At 37.1% G+C, this 25,084-nt stretch overlaps 1 protein-coding gene across 3 annotated transcripts in view; it reads right to left on the bottom strand.

Annotated features, from left to right (window-relative positions):
• The window catches only part of CCDC60 (coiled-coil domain containing 60), a 65,277-nt gene that overhangs the window by 20,239 nt on the left and 19,954 nt on the right, over positions 1 to 25,084 (bottom strand). For 2 of the 3 annotated variants that reach the window (XM_054844444.1, XM_054844445.1), the window contains exons 2-4: positions 18,407 to 18,490; positions 15,736 to 15,827; positions 287 to 466 (exon numbers count right to left, since the gene is read on the bottom strand). In XM_054844444.1, the coding sequence (XP_054700419.1) occupies positions 287 to 466; positions 15,736 to 15,827; positions 18,407 to 18,490 (356 nt within the window). The remainder of the gene's footprint in view (positions 1 to 286; positions 467 to 15,735; positions 15,828 to 18,406; positions 18,491 to 25,084) is intronic. The other variant, XM_054844446.1, reaches the window with a different exon arrangement.

Below are 25,084 nucleotides of genomic sequence, written 5' to 3'. Positions count from 1 at the left end.
CTCCTTTTCTCCTCAGAGGATCAGTTCTGAGTTGGCTATGAAACGTCTGCTGAGTTCAATAACCTTCTACCTTCTAAACTTCTTTTTACAACAGCACCTGAAGCATTTTTTTTTTTCCATACTTGCTAAGTTTACAGGTCTTCACCCAGATTTTAAGCATTTTCTCTTTCTAGTTCACACAAATAGTAATATTCTGCTTTAATACCAAGTAATGACAGAAACTGGAAACTATCACTTTTTAAAACCACTGCCTTCAGACCACCAAAAGCCCTCTGAGTTGACTTACGTGTTTATTTCTTCCTCTGACTCTTCTGCATCAAAGGAGTATTTGGGTGGCTGGAACTCAGTTCTCCATCTTGTGCCCTGAGCCTGCTGGGCTACTGTCAGCGCATTCTGCCTCTCCAGTGATTCTTGGTGAAGTATATAAAAGTATTCTCCACCTTGCTTCACAGAACTGATATGCTGCCTGCCAAAAATCATCACAAGTTGGTCAGTGTACTAAAGACACACTATCAAATTGATTAAGTTGGTGGGCAACAGAGAAATTAGTTTTTAACAGAGATTTCACATTCTTCTGTATTCAAGAGTTCAACATTAGTATTTCCTTCTGTAATATGATAACAAAGGACAACAATTCCCCAATATGAACGGGGAGATCTTTCCCTTATTTCTTTCAGTACTGCACAGGTTAACTGTTGGATGTCTTGAACTCAGTATCACTTTGTCCGCTACTTGATTTAAAAACTCCCTGCCGGATTGTAATTTATAGCAGCCAGTTGACCACTGAGCCCCTCACTGTCTTAACTCAGTTGTCACAGCCTGACAGGCACTGCCCTGAAGCTACCTGTTAGCTGCTAAATTCCACTTGCTGTCAGAAGGCTGCACTGTTAGAAATAGGGAAGGTGCCAGTGAAGCCTGTGAGTGAGCTGAAGACAACAGGCAGGATATTACTGCAAGAAAAGAAAATAAAGAAGAAACCATAATGCACTCCCTGTAGGATGACAACAGAGGTTAAAAAAAAAAAAAATGACGACACACAATTACTCTACAGCCTTTGATTAAAACATTAGCAAGAATGTAGCAGCTGTTCCAAGTCAGACAAGCATACTATCCAGGCATGGGACACATCCCTTTGAGTTAAGGTGTTGCTGACTTTTGAATAAAGTGTCATCAGCCAGTATTGATTCTTTCAAACACAATCTAGGCTTGAAAGCTGGGCCTCATTTGTTTTACTGACAAGTAAAAACTCCCTTTTCTTACATGTATTAAAGAACCTGAAGATCATATAAGGTACAAATTTCAGGCACTGAATTCACTAGTTTAAGGGGAGCAGTTTACTCCCTCCTTGCTTCCCTTGATGGAAAACCACTTGCAGAATTTAATGGTTTGGGGATTGGGTTTTTGGTTTTGTTGACATTATTTTTTAAGTCCAGCAACTATAAATACAAGCTTGAAAACATTTCCAGTTCAGGTAGATAACCTGTCTGCTAGATATTTCTACACTAGCTTTGGAAAAAGAAAAAAAAAAAAGGATAAGAAAATAAGATGCCCCTGATAAGAAATGCTGTGTGCTTTAGAAAAACATAAGGATTTCAGAGTTGCATCAGACTGGCTTAATATTTTTCATAAGAACTTAGTATTTTGCATAATACACTTCTCTTGGAATACTAGAAAACAGTTAATGGCCTTGAATTCTTGCTTTATGTCCTTTTCCAGTAGTTTTCTCTCTCCTTTCTGCCAACTATCAAGGTATTTGTATGTAAAGATATTTTTCCCCTTCATAGTGCTTTTTCTACATTTCTGCATGCACTAATATAAGCATTCCCTCTTAAAGATCAAAACCCCTGCTGTAGCTGTATATTATAATGCCACAAATAACAAACAATGAGGTTATTACATGAATCAAAGACAAGTGGTAAAGATAATTTTAATATTAATTAATAGAATTAATTAATAGAATAACCAGTATAACTAGCCATAACCAGTATTATTGGAGAAAGATGCATAAATGGCAAGCGCAATCAGTATTTTTTAAGACTAACCTAATATAGAAGGCTTTAATATGCGTATACCAGAAATCACTCTCATATACCCATAGGAAACATTATACACACTTGTGAACGAACGTTTTTAGTCTATAACTTCCTTGAAGTCCCAGGTATTACAAAAAGTAGCTCTACAATCTCCAAGCACGGGGGGGGGGGGGGGGGAAGAATTAACAGAAATGCAGGATATAAAAAAGCTGTAATAACTACCTGATTTAAACAAAAATAATCCTCTCATGATTCCACAGAGTTATTTCTGGGAAATTTATGAACGACCCTAAAGGTTCATGGACGCTTGTCAGGAAAACAGTAAAACAGATCCAAACTTAAAATACAGAGGTGACCAATGTATTTTTCTACAATGTAGATTTACAGGGTATTGCTGGAATAGGACATCAAATATTTCTCCATTTAAATTCTGGCATCACAATACCCTGTTTATACAATAACTTAATAAATTTAGCTGGGCTGCCTATTTGACAAGTAGGTGAGAATCCCTTCATTAAAATGCAAATGTAATCGAGATGAAATTTGGAATACATTTATTAAAGTAATTGAGCTTCAGTCAGCTGTAGTCACAACACAGATTTTCAACTGCTGTTCAGACAAAAGGATTTGTCTTATTTTTCTAAGTTAATATCTTTATCAGCATGAAAATTAAAAGAGTTTCCTGAGCAGTAATAACATACCATAGAATATTTCAAGTTTTCTTTACAGGGATGTATTATTATAGATAAGGGTCAATGACATGTGCAAAGGAGTGACCCAGTAGTGTTGGGCACATAGAGAAGCAAGCGTATTTTTAGTGCTTGCTGTAACTACGTACTTATTAAATTACTCTAAATCCTTTAGGGACTCAAGGTCATCAGCTAATTGTAATACAAGGCCATTAAAGTATTGGGGAACAGAACTTTTACTGCTAAGATTTGAGAGTCTTGATGCCTTTCTCTGAGTAAGAAATGACTCATAAAAATAAAAGGAAATCATAAATTTATCTTAAGTATAATGTAGGAGCTAGAAAAATGTTAAGATGCTATAATAATAACACCAGACACCTTTGTATCAGGGTGAAGACAAGCTAGATTTTTTTTACCTTCTGTTTAAATATACCTTATTTAAGTACATTAGGTCATCCTCACTAAATTCAAAGGAATCATACTAAGGATGTATTTGTCCCAGAAGATCAAGTTTTACAATTAACAACCTCACATCTACTTTGCACATAAACAAGTTCAGTGGGAGATGGTTTACTAAAGGAATGATGTGCACTCCTGAACACGTGATGCCAAATCCTTGCCTAGGTAAGCTGGTGTAACTCCACTCTGAACCAAATCACTAGATGGGCAGAAGGCTGCACAGCCAACTGTATTCAACTTCTTACTGGGGGGGCTTCAGTCTCGTTAACTCTTCCTGCTAATCTCCCTCTGTCCCATTCCCTGAGGTGCAAAGAAGCTGCAGTCTATTTATACAGTCTTGATTCTCTGTCTCTCCAAGGCTGAACATTATATTATGATCATGGTGAACAAAAATTGTGAGCTATAAGTAAAATAACTATGTATCTATCAAAATTTAACTACATACATATTTCTCTGATCATGGAAATTGAGTAAGCCATTTTATGAAACAGTGGCTAACAATTTTCATATCTTAATGGATACAGCCTTTATATCAATAAAGCTAATAACAGAACATTTCCTGCTCCAGATGCTATACAGAAAGAATTTAGCCTTTTCCAGAAGCTTGTAGCCAATTGTAAATATAAATGAATCCAACGTGGCAGTGCTCTGAAAGCCACTGAGAGCACAGGCTTTCTAAATGCCACTTCCTGTATTTTCATAACAGCATTTTAACCTGCATCTGCAACGACTCGCTAGTAGACCAGTAAAAGCTCCTCTTTGACCCTACTGAGGGTGCTACAAGGTGAATATCAGTTGGGCACAGTCTAGCTTGTTACACTAGTGACAAACTGAATGAGCTCAGGCTTCCCAGGTGAAAACCAAATGCAATTTTATGCACACTGCCACTTAAAAGCATTAAGCAAATCTTTTCTATAGCAGAAAAAGTAATAAAAGCAACAATCCATAAAACAAAGCACAGTAGGCACTAACTTTGAAGCTACAGTAAATACAACTAAACTGTGTTCTGAACATTACAAACTAAAACCATGGATTAAACCCCAGTATATTCCTTCTAAATGAACACATAGCATTATTTGCAGCCATGCCATCATGAGCTGTGATCCCATCACAGATCTCAAATGAGGTTGATGAGTGTTTGGATCTTGAAGAATTCAAAGAAATATCCACTGAAGGAAGTAATGAGAGCAGTAAACTTGCTTCATTTGGATTAAACTTGAAATCTATGCCCTTACCTAGTTTTAGGGGGCACTGTGGTAGTGGAGGGTCTTTTTGAACATACAATAAAATGGAAGTTCTGACCACCTGAAGTTATTAAGGATCCTATGGCAATCTTGGTAGGAGCACAAGCATTAACACCTGCATTCTCATCAGATTTCAACTGATTAAATATTACTGTCCTCACTGCTGTTTCAGTTGGAACAGGACTTTTTATCATTACAGTCCCCCAAAAGGCCACGTTGTGTGTATATGCATTAACACACATCAGACTCCATTTGAGCTGTTGCTGCATTCTAATAGCTGCAGTAATTCTTATATGTCCTTTAACTTTCTGACAAGGTGCTGTAACACCTAAATAGCTAGTAAGTGTAAACCAGCAGGAAATGCCAAGATAAAAGAAAATCCATATGCACACAGTGCTTTTCTTATACACAAAACACACACAGAACAATAGGAGAGAAAACTCTGCATTTCTTGTAAACTGTCGTTATACTGATTTATACCAGTGGAGAATCTGTTCTGTTCTCTTATCAGTAAATACTGGAACTGCTGACCATTTCACTCAGTTCTTTAATGCCTTTTACTCAGCATTGTAATCTATGCCAGTATGTCCCAAATTTATTTACATAAGACTGCTTCACACCTTTCCTGAGTGATGTAAGGCACTATCATTGTAAACAAGAATTAGAGCATTATTCACTTAAAACTATAGTCAGTGAGTTATTACAGGGTGCATACACTACCCACCTTCTGACATTACCTAAAATTATGCTGGGAGTTATCAAAAAAACACCTGAAGGACAAAGCAGTCATTGGTCACAGCCAACACAGGTTCGTGAGAGGAAGGGCCTGTTTAACAAACTTAGTTTCCTTTTATGACAAGGTCACCCATCTAGTTGACCAAGGGAAGCCAGCTGATGTCATATTTTTAGATTTCAGTAAAGCTTTCAATACTGCCTCTCACAGTATCCTTCTGGACAAAGTGTCCAGCATACAGCTTGACAAAAACATAGTGCGATGGGTGAGCAACTGGCTGACAGGTCAGGCCCAAAGAGTTATGGTAAATGGGGTTACATCAGGCTGGCAGCCAGTCACTAGTGGGGTTCCCCAGGGCTCCATTTTAGGGCCAGTTCTCTTTAATGTTTTCATAAATGACTTGGATGTAGGACTAGAAGGTGTCGTGAGCAAGTTTGCAGTTGACACCAAATTGGGAGGCGCTGTTGATTCCGTCAAGGGTGGAGAGGCCTTGCAGAGAGATCTGGACAGATTGGAGAACTGGGCAATCACCAACTGCATGAGGTTTAACAAGGGCAAATGCCAGATTCTGCACCTGGGAAGGGGCAACCCTGGCTATACATACAGACTGGGCGATGAGACACTGGAGACCAGCCATGCTGAAAGGGACTTGGGGGTCTTGGTCAACAGCAAGTTGAACATGAGTCAAGAGTGCGCCCAGGCTGCCAGGAAGGCCAACCATATCCTGGGGTGCATCGAGCACAGCATTGCTAGCCAGTCTAGGGAACTGATTGTCCCACTCTACACTGCACCGGTGCAGCCTCACCTCGAGTACTGCGTGCAGTTTTGGGCACCACAGTACAAGAAGGACATAAAACTATTGGAGAGTGTCCAAAGGAGGGCAACAAAGATGGTGAAGGGTCTAGAGAGGAGAGCACATGAAGAGAGGCTGAAGTCCCTTGGTTTGTTCAGCCTAGAGAAGAGGAGACTGAGGGGAGACCTCATCATGGCCTACAGCTTCCTCATGAGGGTGAGCGAAGGGGCAGGCACTGATCTCCTCCCTCTGGTTACTAGTGATAGAACCTGGGGGAATGGCATGAAGCTGCGATGGGGGAGGTTTAGGTTGGATATCAGGAAAAGATTCTTCACCGAGAGGGTGGTCGGGCACTGGAACAGGCTCCCCAGGGAAGCGGTCACAGCACCGAGCTTGACTGAGTTCAAGAAGCATCTGGACAACACTCTCAGTCATATGCTCTGATTCGGCTGGTCCTGTGTGGAGCCAGGAGCTGGACTCGATGATCCTTATAGGTCCCTTGCAACTCAAGATATTCTACGATTATCAAGAGTCATAGAGTTAAGTTTACATGGTGGTGAGCCTGAGCAAGCAAGTCCTACTATTGAGCTCCACATTCGGGTCATATCCTGAAAGCTTAGTATGTGGACAAGAAAAAGCTTGCAACTATTCACAATTAATAATGTAGATACTAGTGTAAATCAATTACAAATTCTGTTTTGGTAGTGTTTACAGCCAAGTTAGAGATGCAAACTTGTACACATGAAGCAACGGAGAATCAGGAACAATCTGGTTACTACTCCTATTTAATGGTTGAGTAATTACACAGTAAGAACCAAATGGGTAAATATTCATACATCTAGTCTTTTTAAATTCAGTGAAGACCAGATGATAATGACATTAAAATCTATTAAATGTAGTTACTAACCCACAGAAACTCAGACATATGTGATCATTTACCATACTGAACCATTAACCATTCTGGCAAGGAACTAAAATAGTACCATATCAACATCTGTCTTGAGTAAAGACATAGAAACAATCTGGAATACCTACATTATTTCAGATGTAGATTCCCATTTTATTCTCCTGCAAATGAGTACAATTATCTGTACTCAAATGTCTCTGTTTAAAAAACAAAACAAGGTTCTGCATAATGGGATATATGCATATTGTCACATGAAAATCTGACCATGAAGTGAGTCAAGAAAAAAGTAAAGTTAAAATAAGACATGAGTAAATTTGTGGTATGTTCATGGAAGTCTGTGCAGCAGGAAATGAGGATCTTCAATAGTCAAATCAACACCCCACACTATTATAAAAGATGTCACCAGGTGAATGTATTATGGCATATTTAAAGATGTCTCAGAGTGGTTTTCAATTAACTACAAAGACATTAAAAATATAGAAGATGCTGCTTCCATTGTGAAGTGAGGCAGGACTTTCGAAAACGAGGAGTGGTTTGCTAACATTGAGAAGCACAAACATAATTTTGGCCACCTGGAGGTACAAAAAACAACATATAAAAAAAGCTTTTTTTTTTTTTAAAGTGGGAAACATATTCTTCTCAACCTAGAAAGAATGGAGGGCAGAATTTTCTCTTTTAAAAAGTCCCAGAACACAAGAACATGCACACCCACCCCTCCACTTGTGTCATGCTGCAACTGCCATTCCTGTTGATCTTCATATAAAACCTTTCTTTGAGGGTAGGCACATTTAGGTTTCCAGCTCTTGGTGTCTCTGGAGAAGTACATAAAACAAAGGTGAGTGGAGGAAGTACTTCCAGAGCAGCACAGAGAAGACAGCTTTGTATTGATAAAGGGCAGAAAAATCGATCTGTGAGATTTCAAGGCTTTGCTTTAAATCCTTCTCTAAAAAGCTGTGGGGAAACTATTACTAAAGCTTCAAAAGAAAAAAATTATCTAGAGATTTCTGGGCTTTCCATTTTCTTGCTGTAAGCGTGTACAATAACAACTTTATGTTCATATTACCAATAAAAACACTGCTTAGTGGAACTTCACTGAGGTCCCTGATCTTCTACCAGGAAATACTGCTGGTTCAAGATTTTCATGTGAAAACCACTCCTCACAATCTAGTGTCTTGCCTTACCATATAAAGGTATTTACAGAACAATGACATTTTACTACTAAATAATGGAAAAGCCATTTTGAGTGTTAGCTTTGTTCAAACATTCAGTGACAGTGTGTCATTTTGTATCATAATAGGTGGGATTAGACTGTTGTGTTTAGATAGCTAGTAAAACCTAATAAGCAATGAACTATTTTGACTTATGAAATTTCAAACATAAACAAACATTTTTGTACAAAACGAAAGGAGATTGAGGCTCAAACGAACAGCCTGGAAAGGCAGAAATGTTGATGGGAATAGCAGTCTTTCCAGTGATTGATGATAGCGATAATGATTCATACATCCATACACTTAAATGGTTGTCTTTGCCCATGACTGCTGTCTAATTAATGTGAGCCATCATTCATGTAAAAGAACATTTTTGCTGCTGGAAAAAAAAATGCTGCAAACTGCCAGCAGTGACAGTGCTAGAAACATGCCAATTAGAGTGATTTCTGCCAAGCAACAAAAGGGCACAAAACACGGGTTTCCAAGCAACTGACATTATGAAGTATTAAATACACTGGAAACTAATATTGGCAGATAAACATTTCACCTTCTCAGTACTGCCTCAGTCTCTTCTTTGCTTCTTAACTTTATGTTGCCTCTCCTCCTTGCTTTTACAGACTCCACTGTATCTTCCAGTAAACCATATACATTAAGGAATGCCAACTGATCATAAGCTCTAAACACTAACATCTTTTTTGTCTGCATACATTAGAATAGGATTGGCATAGATTCACAGGTAAGGACAGACAAGGTCATAACCAAAACTCCAAAAATAACACATTTCTTGCCATTTAAAGTCCTCTAGTAATAGCTGCCATTTCAATCACAAAATTTAAATGTGTTTGTATTAAAATCAGATACACAGCCACTAGCAGGAAAAGAAGTAGGAGAAACTTCTCTTCAGGTAACAGTCTAATTGCTGTTGCAGGCATAAAGATGCATTAGTAGAGGCTAGGCTTTCTGCATTCAGAGTGACTTTTAGAGATCTGCCTTCAGGAAACTTGAACCATTTTAAAGAGCCATCCAGTTTCTAATTTAAAACATAAAAAGCAGCCAGTTGAATACTGTTAAACTGCCAGCAGTTTGACATTTAGTTTTATTTAACTAGCACAGCTCAGTGAAACAGATGCACGGGAGTTTTCTTCAAATTACAGGAAATGCGATGCAGAGGTTTGGCATGCCCTTTTTGCAAGTAAAAGCTTGACTGACTCATGGCACAGACACTTCCCCTTTGAGCTTGCAGCTCAGAGCTGTGGATTCCTAGATGTCATCAGCAAGGATGACCACAACTTGCCTTTTTACATGAGCACCTATGCTTAATGACTGTCACTGCAGTTTCCAGTTTCTATCACCTCTCCTACCTCATTTTTACACAAAGTATTTTCAGCTAGTCTCATTTGAAGCAATATGCTTATTTTTAAGCACTCACTTTTTTGTGGCAATGTTTAACAACAAGAGTATTTTGAGTACACTTGCAAGGTCTTGGTGGGCTGAGTCTACAGAAATGATTTATGGCAACTTGCTTTTAGTATGGATTAACAGCTATAAGCTTCAAATGCTTTGCTAACTACATGCTGTGTAACTACATATTTCTACAACTTATTAGTTATAAAGACTTCTACTTTCCTCATTCTCATACAATACATCCTCATGCAAGTCTGGATTACTTAATATTATTTCTGCATCCCATTTACATATGTCATTGGAACAAAGCAATAAGAAAGGATCTCTGCCAGAGCTGAATGTCATTTCAAAGGGGCTGTGCTTCTTGAGTTTGCTTAGTTGTAGTAAGAATAGCAATAGAAATGAAAACATAATTCTTAGCTCAAAGTTAAAGATATTTGAATGCTCAAGGACAAAGGTGGTGTCTTTTCTGCCATTCTGTATTCCACCCACTGGATCTGACATTGGGAAGTACTTAGTCAAGTAAGTCAGAGCTACTTCATGTCTACACAGGCAATCTCCACTGGAAGTACGATGTATTGATTGACAAAGGAAGAGGAATGATCATTATCTACAGATTTCCAAAATAGTTTTTCATTCTATGCTGCACAAAGATAAGCAAATTCCTTCCTACATTTTAATGCTGTGTTTAGGTAAAATGGTACCTGAGAGCTGACAGGTGTCTCCTTAAGGTGACTGGGTACAACTCATCAGTAAGGAAGAGCTGGTACAACTTTCTACTTGGGACTAGTGACTGATAGTTTTGAAAGATGAATAGTTTGAGCAACCTCTGCATTCTGTCATCATCCTCTTTTATATCATCATGAGGACTCAAGAGAGTATAAGAGAATATTACTGAGAGGAGGTATGAGGTCATAATTATAAGGTTTATCTTCAGTTTAATTATACTTTTAATGTGTAAGGTAGAATATTAAAGCTTTATGAATGCAGCTAAGTCTGTTCCAGTAATGACTCTTCAAACATTTTTGAGATAATTTTAAAACTCATACTGCTGTGCTATGTCACTGTGATCATTAAAAAACTTCCTGAGGTTGTTCTATTACATTCTTTCATACAAACAAACTGCAAGATCACAGGCACTACTTCCTATGAATATTTATCAATTAACGTCCAATTAAGACAACTGCTGGGTGTTCCTTTTCGATCAGGAGGAGGAAAAGCAGCAAAAACCAAGTCCACAAAGGTCATTTGTATTCACTGACTCCCTGTAGTATGTATTACCATGCTGCTCTGCTAGCCTGACTGCTTTAATTGAAATTAAAAGTTGCTGCCCTGGAGAAGAAAACTCCAGTTTTCTTCTTTCTTTCTTTCTTGCATTTTCCACTCTGCTGCTTTTTGCTAAAACAGCTCCTTTTCTATAGTCTGAAACTGTTACTAAGTAGTATTGCTGACCTGTCCTTTGGTCCAAAACAGTAATGCAGTCATTCTCACTTGAAATCATCTTTTCCTGCAACTTCACATTGCAATATTTGGTTAAAAAGTCTGTGGATTTGCTTTGCCCTTCTTACTGTTCTTTTTTTCTACATGCAGATTTAGTCAAAGTAACCTCGTGCAAACACTCAAGATGAACGGTTAGCACGTTTTCATTGTTAAAAGTTCATACGACGACACTCAAAGAATTTCCAGGCTTACACAACACAATAAAAATTTAAAACACCACACGACACCCCCCCCCCCCCAACCTAAACAACAGTTAATGTATACCTTTGATTTCCAGATATTAAGTCTGTTGGATATTTTTCTGCATACTGGGTCATTTGGCTACTGTACATTTCAGAAAGCATTAGAGAATGTCAGTTCATATTTCAAAAATCTGTTTCCCTGACTTCTCAAGTAAATTTCTCCATGGCCATTATAGCTCATATCATATTTTATATTATTTAAGAAGTGAGGCATGTAGGATTCATAATTTAATTGCCACAGTAAATAGAATAAATTATATTAGGTGTGTTACAGGATCACTACTGGGATTACAGTGTAAAGAATGTGTGGTATTACATCATACGACAGGCAAACTTCACTTGAGCATTTATTCAGACAATAATGCTTCCCAGAAACTAGTATTAAAGTGACCATTGCCTACACAAGAGCAAAGAGGCACATTTCTCCTGAGTGTACTAAGCAGCTTTGACTAGACCTTGACCATGCTAAACTTCTGATCTTCAAAAACCAAACATGTGTAAATATATAATTTACTGTTCAGAAAAATATACTTTAATCTTGTGCTACCACACAAATAAAGTCTTCCCTTTCTTCATCTTCCACCTGTTTCAATTGTCATGGAAAATTTGTGGTCAGGAATATTTCCATCCGGGCATTTGAAATCACATGAAGCTAGCTTTGAATGCAACTGCAAATTAAATTTATGGGACTAGAAGAAAATGGCAGAGTTGGAGATGTTTAACAGGTAGGTATTTTCTTACTTATCACCACTTCAAACTCTGCGTTATTAAAGCAGAGTTGGGTTCTTTGCGTCTTCTGCATCAGGGGTAAAAAGGATTCTGCAAGCCAAATTAGGTATTTAAGAACAACTGCACATCATCACTATCCTCTCCGGGTGTGGTGCAGGTACAACCAATCAGGACATAACAGACAATTCTACTGATAATGTACATAAAGGAATATAATCTTGTTTGCCCCTTTAGCTGTATTGGCTTCTGGAGGCGAAAAGGATGAAAGACTAAAATCTGGGTTTTTAATCACTCAGAGAAAAGATATGACATCAAAACACATTAGGATCAAATCTATTCACATTGTTAAAAATCTACATTTAATATAATTTTGCAGATTGCATCACCATTAAAAATTCAGTGGAAAGGAAATCTGCATTTATCATAATGTGGTGCAGAAAACAGAAATGTCTTCAGTTAAAAGTAGGCTACACTAAACATTTCCTCTGTTATAGGAAACAACTGCACTCACCCAGAGTAATGGGCTGGATCTCTTAAGAAGTCTTTCCCTGGAGCTTCTAATTTAGTAGGCCAGTTTTGAAAATAAAAATAAAAATCAGAAGCATCACTGAAGTCTAAGTAAGGCATTTAATTACCTGAGACAACCAAGTTCCAATTGTAGCTGTTCCACTGATAATCTTACATCCCCAATTTGACTTTCATAATTTACCTATGAGAGTAATAATATTTATCCAGCTAATACCTAGCAGTGCTCAGAGATGAGTAAGACAACGCTTGCATGTACTTGAGTGCTAGGTATTGTAAGATTAATCAAACAAACATCCCTAAAAGCATAAGATAGTGGTAGATTAAAAATTTTAAAAATAATTCAAATGAAAATGGTAAGAAAAATTATGCCTTATGTAAAAAAAAAAATAAATGTTTGCCTTCAGTAACAAAAACAATTCTCATTCACACTCTGCCATCCACACCAATTTAAAAGCTATGTATTTATGCAAAGACTTTAGTTCAGATACATTGCCTAGTTTCCAATCTCAATTTACTTGACAGAGCTGCAGAAGGGTCAAGAAAATTGCACAAAGGTACATAAAGAGTTAAATGCTCCACCAAGAGTTATGATCAATATCTTGACTCCCCCCCACCCCCATCTCTGACCTCCTCAACACAATGATGTAATACTCAAACATGAAGCAGAAGAAACAGATGGTGTAGAGAGATAATCTACTTTTTTTTTCCCTGGCATGGACAAATCATGTCCAGCTTCAGTTTGTACCACTGTTATCCTACATGGAGGTTCTTTAGCACATGAAAAAGCTAACTTTTAAAAGCATGGCTTTTTATACCACTGAATCCTTCAGGTTTAGTCCTTGACACAAAGGGCCCAAAACACCAGCTTCTGCAAAAGCAGTCCTGTATCACATTACTTACTATAACCTCAAAAACTATCTAGATTACAAAAATCAAATTTAATTTCATAGGTTTCTACAATTATAAGATTAGAAACTCACTCTTCATCCACTGAATTGGAGAGAATTTCAAAGCTGTGGAAAAGCTCAGCTGATCCTAAACATCTCGAGATTGGCCAAGGTACACAAAAACGCCATGTTGCTCCTCATGGCACTTCAAAAGTATATTTCCCAACAAGTATCAAATGAAGACCCCCTCATGTTAACCTACTAACAAAATGACATTTAAATTTGTTCAAACTGTAAGTTGTAATGAAATGAGTGGTCCAGCTTGCTTCATCCAAATGTCTACAAATCAGTTTGTAAGATTTTAAAAATCAAGCCCTTTAGTACCAATGGGGATGGTAATTTTCATCCTACAGAACACTTGCAAGTATTTTTTGTCCCACTCATTTGAAAATTAATGTAAAGCAGCCAAAAGCAAGCTCCAAGTACCTGCAACTCATATATCCATAACTAAACTGATCTTTGGCAGGTTATCATCAAAATAACTTTAACTTGACCTCAAGGAGACAATCCTACTGAAATTTAGCAATGAACAATGAACGCAGGCAAACATAACAGTGCATTTATGGCAAAAACAAGTCATGCTTTACTAAAATGCCTTATCCAACCTTCAAAGTAAACAACATTTATTATTTTGTTTATGGTTTATTATTATTTTCAGCCAAGTTTACCATGTGAAAATTCACTAAAAGTGAATAAACAAAGAGAATAATAAAAATAATTGGGAGCAGAGAAGGATAAAAAGGAAGAATGTGAAATTTAATGTTATCACAAGTAATTAGTATAAAATTTAGAAATTGCTCTGATGTAAATATTTGGGAATATTTACACTAAGTTGTTGTGAAACAAAGCTCTGATTCCTCTACAGTACTACATGCAAAGATGCTACTTTTCTCAAATTTCCTTGAGTTTTATACAGCTACAATCTCAGCCAGACAATGCAAGAGCCTAATTTGTCTTCCAGATATTATGCTAATACAGTATCATGTGTTCTCTTGACTACCATATTTGCTTAGATTTAACCTAATTAGTAAGTTTTTATATAGATGTCTAACTGCTGCTTGCTTTAATTCAACTATTTTTAATCAAGTGAACAGTCTTCAAAGACTTAAAGTCTAGGAACTTTGTAAACACTTGTGTAATCTGTACCCTGCTGGGGCTGGCAGTGGCAATTTGTCAGTTTTATTTGCAGCACACTGTAACTAAACCTTGCCAGATGTAAATCATCTTTTTGTACTACTGCTTGCTGTTTCAGTTGCAAATGAATCTCATTTCTTAGCTTAACACTCACATCAAGAAAGCTAGAAGGTTCCAGGAAAATTTAGAAAACCCTAGAGTCACCCACTGCAAGGCTTATTATGCAGTTTAGCAACTGTTTAAGCTAATACTGAGCAAATAGAGTGAATGGTCTCTGTAGGCAAGTTTGGAGTGCAATCAGAATGTGTGATTGCAACAGAAAAGCATATTGAAGCCTCAATCTTGTCAATTTACACACCACCTGCAGTGACAATGGTGAAAGATAGGTGACAACACAGCCTAAGTACATTTAATAGTATGAGTGCCTAAATGGGAGAGCCCTCTTTGTTAAACTCTATTCGCAATAGGCCTCCCTCATTTCTGTTATGATCTCAGTTATAGAAAAAAAAAAAAAAAAGCCCTGCTGGGACAGAAGTTTATCATGTCTAGTGGCAACAGAAGATACTCTGTAGGAAAGGCATGCACACCCAGCTACTTTCTGTGGTCAGTCCCATAAAGCAATGGTTGCTGTCCAGACTTGGCTGGCTAAAAGGTATATAGGATCCCAAATTACTTCCTATTATGACAGCTCGCTGCCCATTAGATAAAGGGCACAAAAATCTATTCCTTCCATGTCAGTATCTTCCTGAGACCCAAGCTGGTATATTCCAAATGAGTCCATGCAGGTATTTCTATAATAGCAGTAGAGATTTTCATTATGATTTTTCCATCGCATAGTGCACATTCTATGTCCTAACATGGCACATTTTTCACTACTTTGTTTCCAAATTTTGGCACAGCACTGTGTCATGCAAAAGACTATAAAGGTGCTTGTTACTTCTTTGCAAAGAACGCTAAAACAACATAGTACTGGTATAGACAGAGCTATCAAACAGCTATTCCTCATACAGCATTTACAGCATTTTGAGTATACATAAAGCCTACAAGGTAAGAATTGTAAACTATCTTTTCTAACCTGTTAGTACACAGTTGATTATTTTGCCTATAATCCAACTGCTGCCGCTGCAGAACCAGAGATTCCTTTAGCCTTGACTGGCCCATTTCCTGTGCTCTGGATTCCCTTACCTTGAGCGAGCTAGAGTTCTACTAAGAGTCCTCAGCTCCTTTCCTGTTTCTCTAAGCAGGGAGAGCCTCTTCTCTGGTTCCAGTGGATCAGACTGAAAGTGATCAAATTGAAAATAGATATTACAGTATTAATTAAGAAGAACTTAGCATAGAGAAGGTATGTGCAGTCTCAGGGTTCAGTTTGAATCACCAAATGTTTTCTGAGATGATCATCACCTGGGACAGCATTGTGTCATTTCACAAGCATGTGAACAAGCCTTACATGATACCGCTGTGCATGCCCATATGTACATGTGTTCCAACAGCTTTTAACTCATTGGCTGACTTCAAGTTTGACAGAGTTTTTGACAGAGTTCTTTACAGGCAGTTAAGCACCTGTGAGCTTCATTAAACTATGAGACAGGAAGAAGAGATTGTTCAGTGGCCTAGACTTAAGGAATGACTGCTATGAGTGCTTACGCATTAGCAAACTACAAAAAGCATGCATGGGAGATAAATCTTTTTGAAGTCCCAACCCAGAAAAATTTTCAGACTCAAAGGAACAAGAGTGACATTTGTAAAAAACACAAGAATAAGAAAAGCTCCACAGACATAGCTGGTTTTGGAGCACAGAACATAATGGTTTTATTATTTCTCTCACTTTTCAAGAGTGTACAAACCAGGTCAGCAATTTTACATAAGAGAATTAAAATCACCTACTTAGTATATCGTTCAAAACGCCTGCAACATTTTTTCTTCTGAGCAGCTATGGAACATGGGAGATGAAAGCTTGTATTTGTTGTTGAACTAGCCCTGGCTTAGAAGTGCTCTTGGGGTTTCCAGAGAACTGCTGCATCAATTTCATAGAATTATGATTGTATGCGGTGCATATGCAGTGTGTTTGCATGTGCTAGGTAATAAAAAATGCAGCTGAGGCAGCGCTCAAGGTGCAAAAAGTACATGGCTAAATTGCTATCCATTGGGAGCCATAGTGCTGGTCTGCAGAGACTGAGGTGTGGCCAAAGGTATTCATCAAGGCAGTTCTGTGCATTTCATAAGTGTCCTAAGGTGTCCAGAAAAATAAATTCCCGGTAAAGGAAATAAAGATCCTTATGCACCTGGGAAAGTATGCAATAGGATATTGCAGATCTCATTTGGATCTGGAGACAAAATGTGCACCTACTCAAGAGAGACTGCAACTCTTATTTCAAATTGTTATGCATATTTGAATGTACTGGTTTTGATCACTGAAACAATTGATGCTCTGTATGGACAAAAGCTTCTATGACAAGACCGAGCTGCGTACTTCACCCTTTCTTAGTATATTTTTAACTCTAAGAGAACATTCTGGAAAGTGCAAACAAAAGACAAGACTTCTTATGAGAGGTATAGATAAAAATAACAACTGTAAATTAGAACTGAAAAAAAGAAAAACAATAAATGAACATGATGGTGAAATATTTCTGGTATTCAAGCCAGAATGCTTCTGCCAGTAAAACAGCTGGCACAGCTGCGCCTTTTAGCAGGACTTCCACAGCACATCCTACTTTTCAACTTTGTTAGCTTCTAGCAAATCTGAAATACCTCACTGACTGATTTGAGTTACATAAAAAAATGAAATTAAATAATGTGCCATGATAGGCGAGATATTACTGGATACTGAAGTCAGACTAACACTTGTGCTTTCTTCCTTAAAGAAAACCCTTAAAAAAAAATTGTTAGTCTCATTTGTCAGTTTTCATATAATTGCAAAAGTACCATCTTTTCTCTTGTGTTAACATTTTGCTCTTCTCTTTTTTATAAAAGAATTGTGATCAAATCAGCTGCCTGGCATTCAGTTTTGTTTTACAGAGAAAGGAGATGGATCAGATTTTAAATAAGCTAACAAAGACAACATATGATGAAAAAATAAATCTTTCTGCTGGTTTCTCTGCATAGAGAGAAATTAAAACGTGTTTTAATTCCAACATTTTGTTTATATTTACAAGGCCTGAATTACTTTGGGATAGATAGCCACAAACTACACTGTAACTCTGCATTATTGTGTGACAGGCCCAAGTACACATCAAATAGAACATACACTTGGGTGGTCTTGGATGAATGAGAACAGACTCACCACAGTAACTTTTCTGTACTGATCAAAAAGTGGCATTCAAGTAAAATTGGCCTTTCAATATTTAAAATTAAGGTCGCACCAGGAAAAGGCTGAAAAACAGGTATAGGCTAGATCTTCAACAGCTGTTCATTTGTGCAGCTCTACATAACACCAAAAGGAACATCCCTTTCAGCTTCAATGTACTTTAATAAAAATACGCATTTTTGAAATAAAAAGTAATTTTGAATGTATTAGCCATTTCTGTGCTAAAGTGTCATATGGTTTAAAGGTCAGTCTTCTAGACTTGACACATGGAATAGCTTACACAGCTAAACTGAATTTTCAGAACATTATTTTTACCAAATTACAATAGAAACCTACACCTCCCTTGATTTTTTCCAATACTTTCAGGAGGAGTTTTACTAGATAAAATCTGTGAAACATTCATCAGTCAGCAAAAGGCTAGTTCCTTATGTACAGTAAGGCTTTAGACCTTGAATTCAGCAAACAGATCTCCATAGGAATAATTAAAACATGATGTTTGTCTGTTGCCTTCTTTAACTACATCTTGAATCAAAGCTTCACCAGTAGTCTCACCTCTGGATTGAAAGAGTACTTGTCAGTAGTAACCTCAGCCACTTCTTTGGGTGTTTTTTCCTGCACATCTTTTTTCACTGGTTCCTAAAAAAAATGAGCAAAACCATGTAACCATATTTGAAACTGCTAGTTATCTGTACTATAGCAGGTCATAATTTTCAAAATTAAGTGATGTAAATAAAATTTTCTACAGAGATGCAAACTAAAGCAAAAATAATGGCTAGTCTATTGTAGAAAAACTTAAAATGTCACTAAGTAACTTTGGTGCACAAATAGATTCTCATATGAAGTACCTGCTGACAAGCTACTGTGCAAAATGCATACATGCTTTCTAAATTGCTATGCTTAAATGCTTAGAAAATGTAATTTTTCTCTTGGAAAACTGTTGTAGACTGCTGTGTCTAACATAAAAATAAAATCCAATTTCCAAAACCAAGAATAGGAAATTACTTACCTGTAATTGTTCTTCCCTGAAGATACACACTGTGATAGACCACTATTCTTGGATCTGTGCTTTCACCCACAAGGAAGGTATAGACTCATAAAAAGCCCAGAAGTCAAATACAAGCACACTTTTAGTCCTCCTTCAATGATCAGTTTATATTCAAGTGGAAGGAAGACATATTCCCTCCTATTAAAAATATTATACAGGTAGGTTAATAAAAGACTTCAGATGACTCAGCAGTGTATGGTGCTCTGGCTAAAAGGATATGAAAACAGTAATTCCTTTCTGCGCTAGTTTTAGATCAAAGAGCTCATTTCTTGATTCCAAGCAAAGTGAAGCTGGAGGCCCTAGCAAGTCACATCCATAGTGTCAGGGTAGAGCCAGTGTACAAAAAAGGCTGAAAGACTGCACAGCAGACTCAGAGCTGTGGATTAAATACTTGCTATGATGTATAACTTTTGCACAACAGAGCAAAGCCTGAAAATATTTAAGCATGAAAAAAAAAGTTAGAGCAGAGCATTTTGCTTGTTGGAATCTTGACTTGAGAAGACAGAAAATTCTTTCCAAATTTATGTTCCTGGGTAATAGTTCAGCAGAACAAAGGTTCAAAGTGTAAGGAAAAGTATCTTCACCCACTGGAGAACTGCAACCACCAAAGTTCTAACATAATGACTGAGGCAGCCCACAAATAGAAAACCCTAAGCCCAGAGATGGTACTGAGAGCAAAGTAGCTGGAAGGGAAAGAAGATCTTCTGCAGACAGAATATAAGGATGAACCAGTGAAATGTTAAAGAGAAGTCTGAAGGCTCCACTGTTTCACGCAGTTGGGACATACTTAACCAGGATCGGACAGCAGCAGAAACAGATGGCAAACTGACACTGCTCAGGAGCACAAGTCTTACAGAGAGCTACCAATGTACCTGACAGCCCGCCCCAGCAAATGAGAAAACCACATTCACGTACTGAACAAAAGAGGAATCATTTTACAGCCTGAGTGGGCACCTATACTTCACCTATAGGAAATGCTAATCAGAGGATATTACTAAGGATAAACATGCATTCAGTATAGAGTCTGTTATACTGAACTTTAGGGAAAATAAAATTTAAGTATTAATGATTAAATTTATGAAAAATATTTGGTATCAAATATCAAAGTTCCAAATATCAAAGTTATTTATTTTAACCTTTTGTAGTAGGAAGCAGATTCTGTATACTAAATGTATTTACCTGTAAAAACAGGCTTTCAAAAGTAGACTGGATTTTAGAAACAAGTTGCCAAACAAAAATTTAAAAAAAAAATCATTTCCAGCATAAGTCTGAAATATTTGTAACTACATTCCTGTATATTCATGAACACAAATGATCTATCTGGAATATAAATAATGCTAAAAGACAAATAATAATTTATTTCCTCTGATTTACCCTTCTAAATTTCAGAGTACTCTTAAAGGTAGAAAGGTGCCAAATGGATGCAACGGAGGACTTTGTAGGTGAAACACCTTCAGGGAAGCAGGTTCAGAAGCAGTTTGGGTTTGAAATTGGAAAAGTTCTCATATTTTGGGTAGTATTTAATTTGTAATCAGGGCACACTTTGGTTTTTTGAGTGTACAATGAAACCCCCAAGAAATTCTAAATATTTGGATATCCTTCTATCTTCTTTCTCCTTTTCTGTTACTATTTCCTTATGGCTATCTTCTCTGCATTGCATGTCTATTTGTAATCTGTAATGCTAACAACCACAGCATCATCCCATAGCAACAAACCCCAAAACTGTAAACTTGTGTCAGTTTTCTTATCTTCTGTGCTACAGGAATAGCATGCAGCAGACTGATGCTGGTGGGGCTTTTTTTTTTTTTTTTTTTGTTAAATTGCACACATTATCTGTATTTAAAGAGAAAGCTAAAAGAAATCTGATTTGGACTTTGAGCAGAAGCATCTTACACTCTACAAACAGCAGAATTTCCAGTTGGCTTTGCTCTTGACAGTATTTGGTGGTTTGGGTTTTTTTGTGGTTGGTTCCCCTTCCTCTGAAGCAGCAAAATGTTGACAATGGCCAGGTACCATTGCTTTTACATCTGGCAATACCTTGATGACACGATTAAAGCCAACTGAGAGTCTCAGAATAACTTCCTACTCAAAGGAAGAGTGGTAGAATCTAGTCCTAAGGTTTCAATGACTTGAAGGCACAAGCACACTGAGCACTAGTGTTGGGTCTGAAGCCATTTAGCTATATTCATTTCAAGTGTCTAATGCCACAGAGGACTGAAGAAAAGAAGTTCTCAGGTGCAACATTTCCCTGCATCCTACCTCTGGCCAGCCTGCTCTGCCAGTTCATGAGGAAAGGAGGAAAAGAAAAAAAAAAAAAAAAAAAGAGCTGTGAGCCTACCTAACCTTTGCACAGTTGCTCAGGGAGGGAGGTATCGCATACACTACTCCCTCCACTCGGGCACTGATAATGTGATTCAATCAGTCTTATCACAGAAAACAGAAGGGAATAGCTTCCTTTTCTACAGTATTATCTTCCATTACTATGTCATGTATCGAAAAGGTGCAATCTGAGCTTAAAACAGTAATGGTACATAATTATAGAACAGTAGAACTCTTTTTAATTTGCAGTGCAGATATAGAAAACAGAAAACAATACTGGTATGTCTAATTTGTTAAACTCAACAATATATTATCATGATAATCTGAACAATCTTTGGAGTTTGGGTGTTGGGTGTTTTTTAGTGTTTCCAACTTATGAAGACTTTCATCTAATTTGCTTTTAAGCCATCAAAAGGCCTGTTTCAGTGATCATTTCCTGCTTTCATTATAGTGAAGTAACAAAATCTCATACAACTCCATATGCAAGAAACAATAATTAAAAAAAACAAAAAATAATCCTAAAGTAATATATGAAACATCATCTTAAAGTGAGATGACATGAGGAAATGAACCACAAGTTTTCCATTACAATGATTATGGTCATTTTTCTTGAGAATCACATCCAGCAGCTCTAGGTGAAATGAACTACAGAAATATTGCAGTAGGTGGAGCTCGATGCCATCGGATTGTCTAGAGCTGGCCCCTTCCAGTGCTATCACAGGTGGGTAATGGCACACAGGAAGCCCTGGCATTCCTGCTTACTGCCTTAGCTCCTCTTTGTGCGTCCTCTTCATCTTTAGAAAGAAAATCGAAGGGTCTTAAAGTATTTTTGGATGAGCAAATTTTGGATTAATAGCTTGTTTCAATCACAAACCACCGTCTGCAGACACTCTAGATTTTATTCTAACAATTCCCAAATACTTCCACTTTCTCTTCTAAATAATTCTGGACATTAAAAATTGTTCAACTCTGACAAATCCTTCCTTTCATTAAGCGTTCTCTCCATTTCATACACCTGTCATCTTTGCAGATGTCATTCTGCAAGTTTTGAGAATTTCCATCTTTCTTCTCCAAATCTTTTCGTGGTAAGAGCCTGAGTTGGTGCTGCATATGCCATCTATAGATGGACAATCGAGGTACAATAAACATGCTTTTAGGTTGTACATTTTCAAATTTTTTGTTTAAGCTAATGAAACTTCCGTGGCAATTCCTGAAGTTGTTTCATTCTAAGTAACTAAGTTTATATGGTATTGTCAAAAATAGCAGATTGACACACCTATCACACTCTTCTTCCTTCTAATATATCACTGGAATAGGAGCATTATGGTTACATTTGCAACTGTGAATGTGTTTTGATGAAAATAAATCGGCACAGCCTCATCACAAGCCAACATTTAATCATCCAGACACAAGGTTGACCTGGTGAAATATATTTTTTTAATTTTACAAAAATATTTAGAAAGCTTTTGTGAAGCACTACATAAAGATGACTACTGCTGTTCTTCAGGTGGAATTCTAAATGTTGATTTTTAAAGGCAGTATTCTAGCCAAGCACTCAGGATTATTTATTTCTATTTCTTCTACTGTTGCTGCTCAATACTGACCCTTTGTGCCCTTTCACTAGAAAGTAGGAAAATGGAACAGACATCAGGACCAAAAGAGAATTTTCAATTAAACACAAGAGGCTCCAAGGCAAAGGACTTCACTAAGAACATATATATCAGAAAATTAAGATTTCTTTAAGAACAATGCTATTTTAGTGCTTCAGCTTAAAACAAAGCCACAACTAAATCTGCAGATATAAATATATATCAGCATCAAAGACAAGATACCTGATTTGTTAAGGTTGTGCTGTACCATATCAATAATGCAAAGCACTTTGCAGTTGAGAATCTCCGTTGCCAAGGGGAGTGCTTGACAAGAGCTACTGCAGCAGCTTCCATTCCTCCGTCTCTGGTCAGAAATGGTTCTGATATCGATGGAAAGGGGCACTCATCCTACTGTTTTACCACGGATAGTTCTAATGAGCAAGGGAGTTAAAGTCCTGTTCTGCACTCCAGTGAACACATTACTGTCAATATAGACATATCAAGAAAATGGAAGGAGGCAGCTGAAATGTGAGAGAGGGGCTGTCTGCTAGTGAAGGTATGAGAGTGAAATTTGGAATAAGTAGACTCAATTTCACCTCTGTCAGAAATTTCCTCTGACATCCTAAATAAAACATTTAACACCTTATCCCAGCTACCAGATGCCAGTTTGTGGGGGTTTTTTTACTACAATGAATTTTAGTACAAATTCCAAAGCTCATTGTGCCTCTACTCCCTGTGTCTGAAACGAGAAAAATAACAATTCTTTCATTAACAATGTATGAAGCATTCAGATATTATAGTGATGGAAAGCATATGTACAGAAGGACCGTTTTCATAATACCAAGCTATTTGATCTGGTTTTGTTGTTTATTCCATCAGTTTCCCTCCATTTATCATATTCTTTGGGGAAATCCTCTTTTCATTTTCCTGTCTCCAAAGAATAATTACCTAATTCTGATAAGTTTGGTAAGTTTTGTAAAATAATTGGATCAAATTAGTCTCAGTTGTAATACCATTGATGTCAGTGCATTTACCCTACAGTTACTTTTAATCCTTTAAGCAACTACTTTACTTGAGCTTATAGTCTCCATAAACTCTTTTCATTATGAGGACTTGAAAAAATGTGTGATTTGAAAATTTTGAAATGTGTCCTTGGAAGTCAATGCAAACAAACAAGCAAAAAAGTTATCATTTCTGTATGACATCTTTCTCTATACTGCTTACATTTCTGTCTTCTGTTTCTGTCATTTACATAGTCTCTGGACAACATGCCAGTAGTTTAGGTATCTGCAGTACTCCCAAAGCCTTTTATTCACATTTTTTATATCATACTGGCAATGAAAATATTACTTGGCTAACATTTTCTAGATATTTTCCCCTACTCAAGTCAGAATTACAAATGTTCTCCCCAAGTCTTCTTCCAGAAGACCAAATGTTCCAAAGACATTTTAGGTCACCAAAAATCCACTCTGCTAGAAGTGAATGTAATCTGTGTTAAACTGAGGAAAAGAACACTCTTTTGCACCACAATATTGCTCACTTATTCTTGCATTTAGTAGAGTTTAAAATAAATTACAAAAGTGCTGAAAAGAACCTTTTAGGTACAAAGGACACTCAGAAAGCAGAAACATCTATAAACATCTCTAAAAAATTAGGTTTTCTGCTAATCTAACAGGATTTCTTATTGGAATGCTATGCTAAAAACATGAAAGTTCATGAACCAAGGCAGGAATATCTAATAAAATTATCAGATCAATATCTGCTACAGCACAGAGTCTCTATTCAATCCAAAAGCAAACAAACAAACAGAAGAACATGCTATTCTGTTTTATTTCATAGTGAGAACAAAGTTAATTTGAGAAGGAGTTGGGGGAAGACACAGCTGGAGAGCAGAGTTACCAGCCTCAGGAAATTCAAGGAAATGTAATTGAGAACGAATTATCTCTTTAATTACTTTTGACCAAATCAATAAAACCCGTGGAGTAAAAAGCATGATGACTGCCACCTGGTAGAGGACAAAGAACACCAAAGTTGAAAATTACCACAAAACTAAAACACAGCCATGTAAAGAACAATCAAAGCACTTCTCTTGCAGAAGGAGGAAAAAAAAAGAAGGGTGAAGGATATCAGTTCAATGAACAAGTAGTGCATGCAGAAGTTAATGGTCGTTTTTGGCCTTTGCTCACTGTTTTCATCTGTGAAGATTGTTAACTATGTTGTTTAAATTTCAAATTGTTCCATCATTACTCGGGGACCAGAAAAAAAAAAACAACAAAC

This window comes from Grus americana, chromosome 16 (genome assembly GCF_028858705.1).
Source record: "Grus americana isolate bGruAme1 chromosome 16, bGruAme1.mat, whole genome shotgun sequence".
NCBI lineage: Eukaryota > Metazoa > Chordata > Aves > Gruiformes > Gruidae > Grus > Grus americana.
Note: the sequence above shows the minus strand (reverse complement) of the source record. Positions and strands in the feature narration are given on the sequence as shown.